Here is a 12,368-nt window from a genome sequence, read left to right as displayed (position 1 = left end):
AGTGAGGCAGTCTTTCAACCTGGGGAGTCATTGGATTGAGGTCGATTCGGCACAAGAACTGTAAGAACATCTTCTTGGTTCTTTCGGTAAAGTCGACAGACCTGTTCTCCACCTGAGGCACGTCGTGAGAATTATTTTATTATGTTTTATTTTTATTATTTTATTATTTCCATTCTACGTGACTTTACCGAAAGAACCAAGAAGATGAATCCCTGCAGTCACGAAAGCTTTAAATCGAAATTTAACTGTAAGAACAGTTGTGCTCGTAGCACCATCCCTGCGATCATCGCAACGCAGCGCGGAATGCACTTGCACATTGTTTAGGCCTGGTGGTGGTCGAATCAGCAGACTAATCATGCTTCTCTGGTCAATACTGCTAGCCACCAGTCCAATGTTACTTATAACATTAGGCAATTTTCCCTGGATCGCGTCACCACATGGCACTTAAGGTTTTGAGGACGAGCACTTGCATGCACTAGCCATGATGACACTTCCTCGCCCCCTACCCATAAGCCTCACCACTGATAGCAAAGCTACCTTATGGCAGGGGGAGCGCATAGAACGTGATACCCTCTTCCCACGGACACAACCGAGACCATGTGGAGAAGAGGGGCACCATGGCGGCGAGATGTTAACTACCTCGCCTGGTATGCAGGAGGTTGCGGATTCGATGCCGACCCTGACGCTTGTATATTTGGAGTTTGTGTGTGCTCCCCATGGCGGCGTGTATTTTCCTCTGGATCCTCCGGTTTTTCCTCCACATTTACAAATGTGCGCTTAACAGTTGGCTCTTATAAATTTCCGCGTGAAAAGCCACTTCGTTGAGCTACCATTTGTGGCCAGGTCACTTCTGATAAAAAGCTACATAGCTCAGTGGGCTTTACTTGGTAAAATTAAAAAAGGTTAGTTTTAAATAGGGGGTGAAGGGAGAAGTCTGACACTGAACAGAACAAGTAGTTGAGACTCCTCAAATTGAAAGTGTAAGGACACTGAAAAGGAGCGTAAGGACATGAAGAGAAAGAACATACGCGTCACTTACCTGTACTTCAAAAGATGAACTCCGACAGCCTCTCACAGTGATTGCAAGGAGGAGCCATTTGTGTAGTGGTGGCTGGGTGGGAGACCAGTGACTGGCAGTGCAGATTTTATATAATAAATTTGTTACCGAGGTAAAAAACACAATGTTTTCTTTGTCCTATACAGCCGGCCACCAATCCATTGCCACAACGTTTAGCAAACATACCGGAGCTGGTACCTGGAGGAGGGGACAGGCCACTTCGTTGAATGGCAGCAGACAACACCGCTCTACCGAATACAGCGTATTGCGAAGCCAAGGTGTCCAAGTCCAAACGCCTGACAAACGAGTGTAGCGACCTCCAGATCCTCCGCCTTGCAGAGATGACATCCAACAGTATGTTGGATGTCCTGGCCCACACGATGTTGCCACCAGACCCTAGGACAGCATAACTCGGTGCAAAACCGTAGAAAATGGTGATCGGTCTCGGACGTGAAGAGGTCTGTGATGAACCGTCCGAACCGGGCACCGCACCTGCTCGAATACCTCGGAGTGCAGAGCCCTATTCCCCGGATCAAGACACTATCAAATTAACACACTTTGCGACCACGTTTTCAAACCCCTGCCAGGTGACAAGCCTTCAGGGACAGATGCTGTGACTCTGCCCAAGAGAAGACATCCCAAGTCTCCATCATTAGAAAGAAAAAGCTTGGGGGAGCCTTGGCGATTGAACATCGCCACCTCTGTCATGCCGTTGCAGTGAATGATAATTCGATTCTCACGGACCTTGGTCTGAAAGTGATGGGAGTGCGAAATGCACTGCTCTGAGCTCTGGTAGCCTGATGCTCCCCTCTGTGTGTCTCGGCCACACGCCCTAGAGAAGTATGCCCTGGAGTTGTGCTCCCCACCCCCACACACTCGCATCGGTCTAGAGAATACAATTCGGCAGTGTCAGGCAGTGGGAGGCCCTTCTGCAGATTTCCCTCTGGTGGAAGTGAAGGCTTGAACTCAATGAACAGCGGATGCTCCTTGAAATTAAGCTTGTAGCCCACAACAGCTCGGACTTACAAATCCGTCATCGTGCGTGTCCACGCCGGCATCAATAGTGCTAGGTGGCCCCCCTATGTACGCAAGAAATGGGCGGGACGTGCGCTCTCCTTGGTTCCGTCAGTGCTGCTGATGCCTGTCTGCAAATCCGGCAGCATCAGCCCGGTACTGTGGTTATTTTGGCTTATCCTTCGCCTTACCTCCGGAAAAACAGACTTGTAGGCCCAGCTTCGAAGCAAGCTTCCCTCTCTAAAACCGAGATTGGCGACCGGAGGGCCACAGCAAACAAAATGGGATTTGCACAACTAGGCTTCCTTTTCGTTGTCCGCCTTGAGTTGTTCAGGCAGTTCGTTTTGAAGAGGATCTACCCCTTTGCAAAGGGTAGAGTGCACAAGACCACCCCTTCCTTGAGCTGAGGGTCAGTTTTGCCCCCATTCTGCCACATCACCCTTCGGCGCACAATGGCGGCAGCCACCATCTGCGATGGACCGTCGAGCAGGTCTCTTCCTGCGTCAAAGAAAGAACATGGCTATATCCCGGATGTCAAGATAGGCCCTGATGAAACTCCTGGGTCTTCTTATGTGATGGGCTTGAGTCTCTTGTGACTCCACGGTGAACTTGGCTGCGAACGTCACATATATTGTGATGCGTATGGCAGAAGCTGTGGCGTGCAATGCCCTTTCTTGAATTCTATATCCGATGCCCTTTTCTTAGCATCCAGCACAGCCTGGAAGCTTTCCTCCCATCGAGCAGGATGGTCTGGGAGCTCCATCACTACCATGGCCGCATCCACATGTGGCAATATCCTGTGCATAACGACGACCATCGAGGCTGTGCGTGGTCTGCGCTAGTGTCGCCCAAAAACTCTTCCACTCGGGAAGTGGAAAAGTTTTTAGATTCTTTGCTGGCAGATTTTGCCGGCAGATTTTTCGAGAGGAACGGTTCCGGGTGCTTGAGCGTATGCCTGATTTTACATCCCAGCGAGTACAAGACATCTTGCGGAAAAATCTTTTTTTTTTGCTTTCTCCTCGTCCGATGAATCCTGATCCAAGGACAGCTCCGCCGATGACAAGTTACATCAAGTGTTCGGTCTTTTTCGACGTGGATTTCCTCTGTTCTGCTCTTCTCTTGCGGCTTCTTACATGAAAGCACCCATTATCCAGCTGTATCCAGGGTTCCTAGGAATTACTCATTCCCCCTCGATGATGATGTCGTCTTCAAAAGTGGACACTTCCGTAGTGAAACGCTGGTTGTGTGACACAGACCTCTGACCTGTAAAAAGCGCGTGGGCACAAGCAGACACGTCGATGAATAATTCCCAGGACGACGACGTTATCATCATCATCATCTTCAGAGACTGACATTCCCACTACACCATGTTGTAGTCTCAGATCAGCAGCAACAGGGGGATTGCTGGTCGACGCAAAGTCAGACCGGTTCTGGGAATACGTCCTCGTCTTCCAGAGGTAAGCACTGCCCTAGAAAAATGTGGGGTTTGAGGCAACAGTCTTAGCTGGCTGGTCAAGACTATCGGGGTCTCAGTGGCTGCCGTGGCAGAACTGCCCTGCTGTTGCTCCTGCGATGAGGACGTCCTTGCCCACGTAGATTATGCAGTGGAGTTCCAGACAAGACTCGCGTTAAGTCTGTGTCCTCGTCCTCTTCTTCTCCTTGAAGGGGTGATGCTTCTGCGATGGTGTCCTTGTTCCTGGAAGGTTGGTCAGGGACGCTGACAAACACATCCACCACAAATGTGTTTTTTTTTCCGCTGCCGGCAGTTGACGTGAGCGGCTTGAGCCTTATCCGCAGCTCCACGCACCATAGGGACGTGACCCAGCACGCCTGATAGCTCCCTGCCCATTGTGGTGGGCCCTGAGTTCAGCTGCGCCCCTGTCCGCGGGACCGCTGTCCCACTGGTCCAGGTCATGACGTCGACTGCCAAGCAGGGCCAACGCAGCGCGGCTCTGCTCATCTGACCGTGGCTCAAGCAAAAACTAGCCTATGGTACAGTCATGGTTTTTTCAGTTAACGTTTCGCCTCCCATAGTACCTCCATGGTTTTGACAAAGGTTAACAGATTAACGGTACATTTACGTTATATGCACGCGGGCACCAATTTTGGCCAATCCGAGCACTCGTAAGTGGGGCTGAGCCACGCCCTCAGCCAATCAGCGAAGCCCATTTGTGAGCGGCTTTGTTGACTTCACGTTTTATGTTTTGGCAGTGGAAACAGCTCTCGAGCAGACCCAGTGATTTTTACTTATTTTTAAAATTACAAGTGAATTCGATTAACAGTTCGTTCAGTGAGCAGTAGTTTTCGTGGAAAGGATTAAAAACGTTAACCAAGGGACTACCGTCCTGACATAAAGCCGGGTTTTCATCGGCAGCCACCGCCAGACTCCACTGTTACGAAGAGACGGAGGGGCAACCAAGCCAGAATAAAATGGGGGCAAAAACGTGCCTCTACACGAGGAAATAAACAAAAGGGGGGGTGGGGGGCAGTCTGACGGTGGCCACCAGGTGTACAAAGAATGGAGTATGAGCGGCGCGATCCCAGCCCGAGTCGTGCTCTGGGCTGCTCTGCTCATGCGCGCTTCTCTGTGGTGCGTTCCGCTACTGCACGGGCCTCGGCCGCTTGGAACGGCGGCTCTTCACAGCCACATATTAGAAGGTAAAATAGTTCACAATGAACTGTGATGTTTACATTAATTAGTTCATTAATTATGCCGGAACGCTAACCATACAATTTTGCGAAAATATCCACACAGATAAAAAAAATGGGCACACTTAAAGAGCGAAGTGAAAGATGAGACAGGGTAGACACAAACCGTTTCTTGCTCGATTGCACCAACAAAAACTACAATCTAAACTTTGAACATCAAACTATGATCGCGCTAGCCCTAGCTGCAGCTCGCCCTTAAGGTGAAGACAAAAAAGTGAGACTTATGGGTAGGGGGCGGGCAATTGTGGTGATAGTCCGGGAGGGCACTAAGACTCAAAAAGCCTTATCTGCAATATGTTACAAAGGTCCGAGACATTGCCAAGTGTTATTCGTAACACTGCATCGGTGGTGGCGACCAGTAAAGGATGAAGATAAAAATGGCGATCCTTATTCCGCACGGGAAAACAAATCACCCCAAGTCCCCAGGAATAATTTAACCGTGTCGACAGTACATTCACTCGACTTGGCAATGAAGATTCAAGAGGGCTCTGGGACAATCAGGTCACCTAGAAAAAATGGTGATATCTGATTAGGGTTAAACGGCGGGGGTGACGTCTGTGGTTGAGGAGCGCCCAGGAGCTGCGCGGGATAGACCGCTTGTGGGCAGGTGATGTTTAAAAGGACGCCTGGGTAAGAGGTCGTGCTCAACGTTTACTGTGCCCCCCGCTCCCAACGCCGACTCGAGACCCCATTTATCCACAGTAGTTGGAAAAAGGCTTATCGCACACCGCGTCACATGTTCGCGTCAAATGGGGGTGGGAGGGTGTGCGTGCGCACACGCGAGTGCGTCTGTGTGCTCACGCACGTTCAGCTGCGTGTGTGTCAGGGCGTACAGTTTAAGAGCGCTTATGCCGCCTGGGTGTGTTAGAGTCGATAAATCAATAATCTGTACTTGGAGCCAGGTCAGAGCCCATTGAGAGGGAGACCTGTTTGTGCACTTAAAGTTAAGTGTGTCTTGCATGTATGCAAGTGTATCAAGCTGTGTGTATTGTGGATGTGAGCGATGTCATCCGTGTTTCTGTGAACCTGTATGCTTATTTGTTCGTAAATACTTCTGAAAGCATCTCCGTTCAAATTTGGGTTTCCACCTACATACGTGAGCCCGTCACGCTGTAGGGCGTGCTGTGCTATAAAGGACTATTGTGTACAAGGCTGCCTAGGTGTATCTTGGTGTGCATGTGCATAGTGGGGAGAGTGGTAGTGTAGCGGTTAGTGCACTGCGCTAAGGACCTGGCGACCTAAGTTCAATTGCTGCTCTCACCCAACACCGGTGTCGATTATCTGAACCACTCCTAAGCCTCCCCTAAGCTGTCTATGAGTACCCGTTGCTGAGCACTGGGGAGACAAAGGTAGGTGGCCGGGCACGGTCTTGGCCACCTACCTCCTCGTGTGCTGTAAAGGCCTTCATAGGGATATTTGTATGTTTGTTGAACTTATTTCACAATGTATGTAGCCAACCGTGCTAATTGGAGGTGCGGGGGAAGGACAAGAAGCTAAACATAAAAAGCAGTTCTAAAGGCATTAGTTTTCAATCTAGATTTAAAAGTGCTGCTCGCTAACAGTACTTGCCCCAACAGTCTGCTAAAAGCTAAACTGGGGACCTTTGACTTGTGTGCAGCAGCAGGGCGCCCTGTGTGTGGGGACACCTCACCTGGCTGCGATCCTTCTCCACCCGGCGGAAGCACTTGTTGAGCGAAAGGTTGTGTCGCACGGAGTTCTTCCAGCCCGTAGGTGCACTCGCAAAGTACGGGAAGTTCTCCAGTATCCAGTTGTAGATGTCGCGCACGGGCAGTCGCTTGCCGGCCGAGCACTCGATGGCCAGGAAGATGAGGCAGCTGAAAGAGTAGGGGGGCTTCCCACCCCCGCCCGAGCCGGCGCCCCCGCCGTGGCCGTGCTCCGGCGACCCAGGGAACGACGGCAGCAGCGGCGGCGGCGTGGCTCCCGAGCCGCCAGCGCTGGCGTCGCGCAGCGGACTTAGCGAACGCAGCAGGAGGCCCCCGCCACACCCACCGGTCACACCGCCTCCCCCGCCAGAGCCCGCACCACCCACCAGGCTCAGCGAGCGCAGGAGGTTCTTGCTCTCGTGGAGCCAGTCCAGGTTGGTGAGCTCCTCATCCTCGCTCTCGAGGCCTCCACCGCCGCCGCCCGGCGCCGCCGTGGACGCCGACGCTCCGCCCCCGTGCCGCCCGCCCCGGCTCCCGCGCCCGCCCCCTGTGACCGACGGCAGGCTACCCGTGCTGGCGCACAGACCCTGGCTGCCGCTGGAGCCTCGCGCATGCTGCAGCGCTTTGGACAGTGTGCTGCCAGGATAGCTCCTGCTCAGACCCCCGCCGGCGCCCGCGCTGGTGGCACGAGCGGAGCCGCCCCCTGATGCATGACCGCCGACGCCCCCTCGGCCGCCGCGCGCCCTCCCAGGCCCCCGCGTTGCCGCCCCTGAGCTGCGACGCCGCGTCTGCCCTCGCTCCGGCGAGCCCGGGGCAGGAGGCACCGCAGAATGCACGCCGGCCACAGGGGTGTGAGCGCCGCCGCCGCCGCCACCGCCGCCACGGCTCTCTCCGCAAACCTCGCGCAAAGTGCGCGACAACACTCTGCTGGGGTAGCTCCAGCTCAGGGCGCTCGCGTCGCCACCACCGCTGCCAAACGGCTCCTCGGCGTCGGCCTGACGCGCCTCCCGCAGCGCTTTCGACAGGCTGCTCTCAGGGTAGCTCCAGCTGAGGCCCGCGTCAGCGGCGGCGCCGTCCGAAGACGATGCCGTTCGGTCACGCGGAGCCCGCAGCTCCGCAGCGCGGAGCCGCGCCTCGCTGGGGTGCGGCGGAGGGGGCGGTGGTGGGGGTAGTGCGGGAGTCCCCGCGCCGTCGCCCGGCCCCTCCCCTGAGCGCACCAGGCGGAGCGCCCCCGCCAGCTCACCGCCTGGGAAGCTGCGGCTCAATCCCCGCGCCACCAAGTAGGCGTCGCCGAGTTCGTCGTCAGTGGAAAGCCATGGGGGCTCGTCCAGGACGATGGCGGCGGTGCCGAGACGGCGGCCCGGGGCTCCCTGCCGCGCCTCGCGCAGCGCCCGCGACAGCGACCCTCCCGGGAAGCTGCGGCTGAGCGCGTCACATCCGCGCGAGTGGTGTGGCGGTTTGTGCGACGACGACGATGCGGGTGGCGACGTGGCCGACAGCAACAGGGAAGAGGAGGAGGAAGAGGCGGAGGAGGCGGATGAGGACGACGAGGGGGAGCGCATCGGCGAGGAGGAGAGCGCTCGTGCCGCGGGAGAGTCTCGTGGTCGCACCTCGTCGCCGCCGCGCGCCCGCGCGTGGGCGTGCGCGTGCGCGCCCACCGCCAGGATGCCGCCCAGCGGGCACGGCACTGCCAACCCGCTCATCAGTACGCCGGCTCCGCCGCCCATGCCAGTGCCGCTCGGGTAGCACAGGTTGAGGCCGTCGATGAGGTAACCGGCGGCGGCGGCGGCCGCGGCGGCGCTCGAGACGCCGATGCCGAAGGGAAGGTGGCCCAGGTGGTAGCCGGGGCCCAGGGCCCCCGAGAGGCGGGCGGCGCGCGCCGACAGCAGGCCACCTCCCCCGCCGCCGCCTCCGCCGCCGCCACCACCCGGGGGCGGGAATCCACATGCGCCGCCATCGGGGAGGAAGGCGCCGGGCGGCAGCGCGACAGAGTCCAGGTAACCTCGGGGCAGCGCGCTGGATACCAAGGTCCCCGACGACAACTCCAGCTTTTTATTCAGAGGCATGGCGGCTCTGCCCATTCACCTCCGCTCCCCTGTGCACACGGACGCAATGGTGGGGCATGTGAGTACGCGCGCGAGTGCGTGCATGTGTGCGTGTACACTCTTGACACCACAGGTAAGTCATCAGCATCTATAACCAGCTCCAAATCCTCCAATATCGCATGTAGAGGAGGAGGATCGTGAAGGATGCTGCTTGGCACTTGGAGGCAGTCACCCTCCAACAACAACAAAGAGCGGGAGAGCACAGGTAGTGCATCTGTCAATCATCTCAGTTGGTCAACCCATAACACCACTAAGTTACATCACTGTCACTTAGTGGCAAATGGCGGCTTTTGTTTTTGCATATGCTGTCCTTGAATGCATAAGACTGCGTGTAGGCACCAATTGTGTTGAATGCGTATTTGTTGTATGTAATTGGGTTCATGTGACCAATGCTGCTACTAGAGGCTGATTGATACACTCATCACATTGGAAAAAGAATAAAAATATACTTTTTCATTTTTCGCTTCATACCATGGTGTCTCAGAGTGCTTTGCACAATAAGCACCTCATATTTCATATAATTTCAAGTATCTAAAAGGGCACCCCCAGTGGCAACTGTCCCTGCGTGGAATGAGGTGAATCAGCACCTGGCCTGCAAGTGGGCATTTACCTGCCAATTGGGGATGGTGATTTTTGATTCATGCCATCCCAATCGGGTTGGAACTGTTCGAAGCCTAACTTCTACATTTACACAGGAAGGCTTTGAGTGTTTTTGTACTAATAACATGAATGGTAGGAGAGCAGGGCAGCGCTAAAAACATGCACAGAGAAATCCACAATCTACTTGCTATACCACCTCCTGCATCGTGATAATCGAAGGTGCGGGAAACTATGTACAAAATTATAATGCACATCATCCGAGTTTGATTCACCAACCACACCAAAAAATTCGCTACACCGCACGAGAACCTGAGTCGGAGTCCTGTGGACTGGGCCGACACTCAAACCCAGGTGGTCTCCGGCAGTGCCAGTGCAGCCCTCTGACACGGCCATCGCGAGCCACCAAAGTTGTCCGTACGGCTTTCCGGGTGTAAAAACTAACGTCCTTAAAAAACCACAAACCTTTTTTTTAACATAACATTTCCAAAAGAAAACCCTGTCGGATAATTCTCACATGATTCAGGGCGCGAGCAGTTAGGAGAGTTTGAACGACAGGAGGAGGGAGTGTCTCTCCGTGATGCCGCTCGCACCGTGACTGGTATCACGGCCTAAATCTTAAAAATGCAAAGATTGCCCACAAATTACTCAACTTTGGGCTCCAAGGAGATTTCTATAGGTTTGCCCTTTGTACTTTATATATTGTCTTCCAAGTCAGAGTTATCACATGGACAATATATTGATGGACTGGATTAGCAGGTCAGTGTTCAGTTCTAGGTCTGGGTTATAGAGTGGGTGATGGGCTCTAGGTTTGGGTTATAGAGTGGGTGATGGTCTCTAAATATGGGTTACAGAGTAGGTGATGGGCTTTAGTTCTGGGTTATAGAGTGGATGATGGACTCTAGGTCTTGGTTATAGAGTGGGTGATGAGCTCTAGGCTGAGGCCATCAACTCGTGGGGCTGAAGAACCTGGTTTAACCATGGGTGGCTGTTCAAACTAAACCCCAGGACCTCAATGGTGCTAGACTAATGTTCAGCGACATAGCCACGATGTGCCCTGCAAACCAGCCAGCCAGCAGCCTGCTCAACAGTAAAAATGCTAATACGTTTGGCAAACACAGCCATCACATAGCTCAGCATTCCAGACAGCCAACTGTTACTCGCCATTTGGGTATTTTTAAAGCGGTATTTTTGACGCGCGTTATTCACACTCGGGGGGTATAAATAGGCCGGGGCTCTGAACAGCCGGGATCCCCCACCCCTCGCCCTCGAGCTGTCCCGAGTCCAAGAGCCCCCCAAGCGGGGCCCTGTACGGTCGCGCACCGATCACCAGGCCGGCCGGCGCGACGCGGTCACGTCAGTGGATCATAAAAACACGCAAACCAAACGAGTACACAGGATCTTATTTTCATTATTTCTATTATTATTATTCTGCTGCTGCTCGTTAACCCAAAAAAGCCTCTCAAGAGTTTCAAGACTGTCTTTCAGGAGGGGTTTAGGCGGGAGTGATGTTGCTGCTGTGTATAATCTCAATTGAATAATTTGCATGGGGAATTATCAGAAATGGGATGTTTGGCCAAGAGCAATTACATTGTGCGTGTGTTAGCGATGGGGGGGGGGGACCAGAGAGAGCCCGGAGGAAACCCAAGCAGAACCGGTGGAGAACATAGAAATACCACACAGAACATACAAACTCCACATAGAACATACAAACTCCACAAAGACAATACAAACTCCACATAGAACATACAGAAAGCTGTTCGAGTCGGGGAAGTCAACCCCAGGAGTGCTTTCTGTAAGGCACAGTATTACCGCTGCACCACCCTCCCACCCAACACATTACCTGAACCCGTTCTTGACAAATATTAACCGATAATATCAATGCATCAGAGCTTATTAACGAATAAGCTTCTTTCGCTGCTTGTGGAACAGATCCAACTCATATGAATGGATGAAAAAGCAACCGTTCAAAGCTCAATTTGTTTAACTAGGTGAGCAATATAGAGACGAGAATATTCTCATTTGCAAGAGTGACCTGAGTGACCAAAACGGGAAAAACAATAACATAAAATGATGATTGACAATGAAGCAAATTGAAATCAGAGCAAAATATCAAAACAGAAATCATAGCTAAAACACCCAAACAGAAATTAGCACAAAAACAATTGCATTAATAAATCAATTGACAAAAGTGCACAAACATAACCGCATTTCTAGTTTCAAATGTGGGCTAGGAAATATCCTTTTACAAAAAATTCAAGTAAAAGTTACCAAAACATCACAAAATACCGAAGGTGATTATTTGTTGTCGTCGTGTGTAAATGGACGAGTCAGGATAAGAAGTCAGCGCTGTTCCATAGCTTTGAGCAGGTGCAGACCCACTGACTTGAACAGCTGCCGACGATCGGGCGCCATATGCCAGTGCTTGTCCTGTGATATGCGATGGTGCTGGGCCTTGTACGTGACCACGGCGTGCAGTTGTTTTGCTCTGGATACTATTTGGATGTTTTTTCTCTGATTTCTATTTGAATGTATTGGCAGTAAAGCAGTGGTGCGCGGAATACTTTTTTTTGTTGCAATTATTTATTTTACCGTAATTCGCAACCCCGGTCAGAAAATCTTGCGGGGTGGTGGTTGTGGTGCGTGGAAATCAGTTGTCGTGATGTCAAAGCAGTCGGAAGACGAACGTTATGCGAGCAGCTGAACACAAAACTTCACAGTCTGTTGCCGTATAGCACCCTGCCTGACGATTGGCTTCGTGTTTTGACTCGTGCCCTCGATTTGGTCGGACAGTTCTTAAACCTAACCCTAAAGCGTTCAGAAGGAGTACGACACGATCCCAATGCTCTACTTGCCGTACTATCCATCGGCGGTTCAAGACGACGGCGAAGATGATGCTCCACCAGTCCCACCTCAGGCTCGAGAGGCAATGCAAGAAAGCTGCTGCTGCTGCTCCTGCTGCTCCAGCTGCTCGCCCTCCTCCTGGTCAGCCCAAAAAATTGCATGCCCCGGAACCAAATCAAGAGTCAATATTGACCTTTGATAGCAAGTCTCAGTAGACTGAATAAACCTTCGAATCACATCAAACTTAGCGAAGGGGTCAATTAAAAACTGATAAATAGATTTGTCGCTAAAAATTTCAGGGCCGGTGTTTTTTGCTGCACCGGTGCACCGCCAATACATCCATTTGCTTCATTGCTGTACAATAATGTATGTATGTTT

General features: G+C 52.8%; 1 protein-coding gene across 1 annotated transcript in view; it reads right to left on the bottom strand.

Moving 5' to 3' along the window:
* LOC144937290 (uncharacterized) overlaps positions 1-12,126 on the bottom strand; it is a 147,065-nt gene extending 134,939 nt beyond the window's left edge. The window contains exons 1-2 of the mRNA XM_078864697.1: positions 12,002-12,126; positions 6,432-8,539 (exon numbers count right to left, since the gene is read on the bottom strand). Coding sequence (XP_078720823.1) covers positions 6,432-8,525 — 2,094 coding nt within the window. The 5' untranslated portion in view covers positions 8,526-8,539; positions 12,002-12,126. The remainder of the gene's footprint in view (positions 1-6,431; positions 8,540-12,001) is intronic.
* Positions 12,127-12,368: the final 242 nt, after the last annotated feature.

Source organism: Lampetra fluviatilis, chromosome 18 (assembly GCF_964198595.1).
Source record: "Lampetra fluviatilis chromosome 18, kcLamFluv1.1, whole genome shotgun sequence".
NCBI lineage: Eukaryota > Metazoa > Chordata > Hyperoartia > Petromyzontiformes > Petromyzontidae > Lampetra > Lampetra fluviatilis.
The sequence above is the reverse complement of the archived record's forward strand: the minus strand, read 5'-3'. Positions and strand labels throughout refer to the sequence as shown.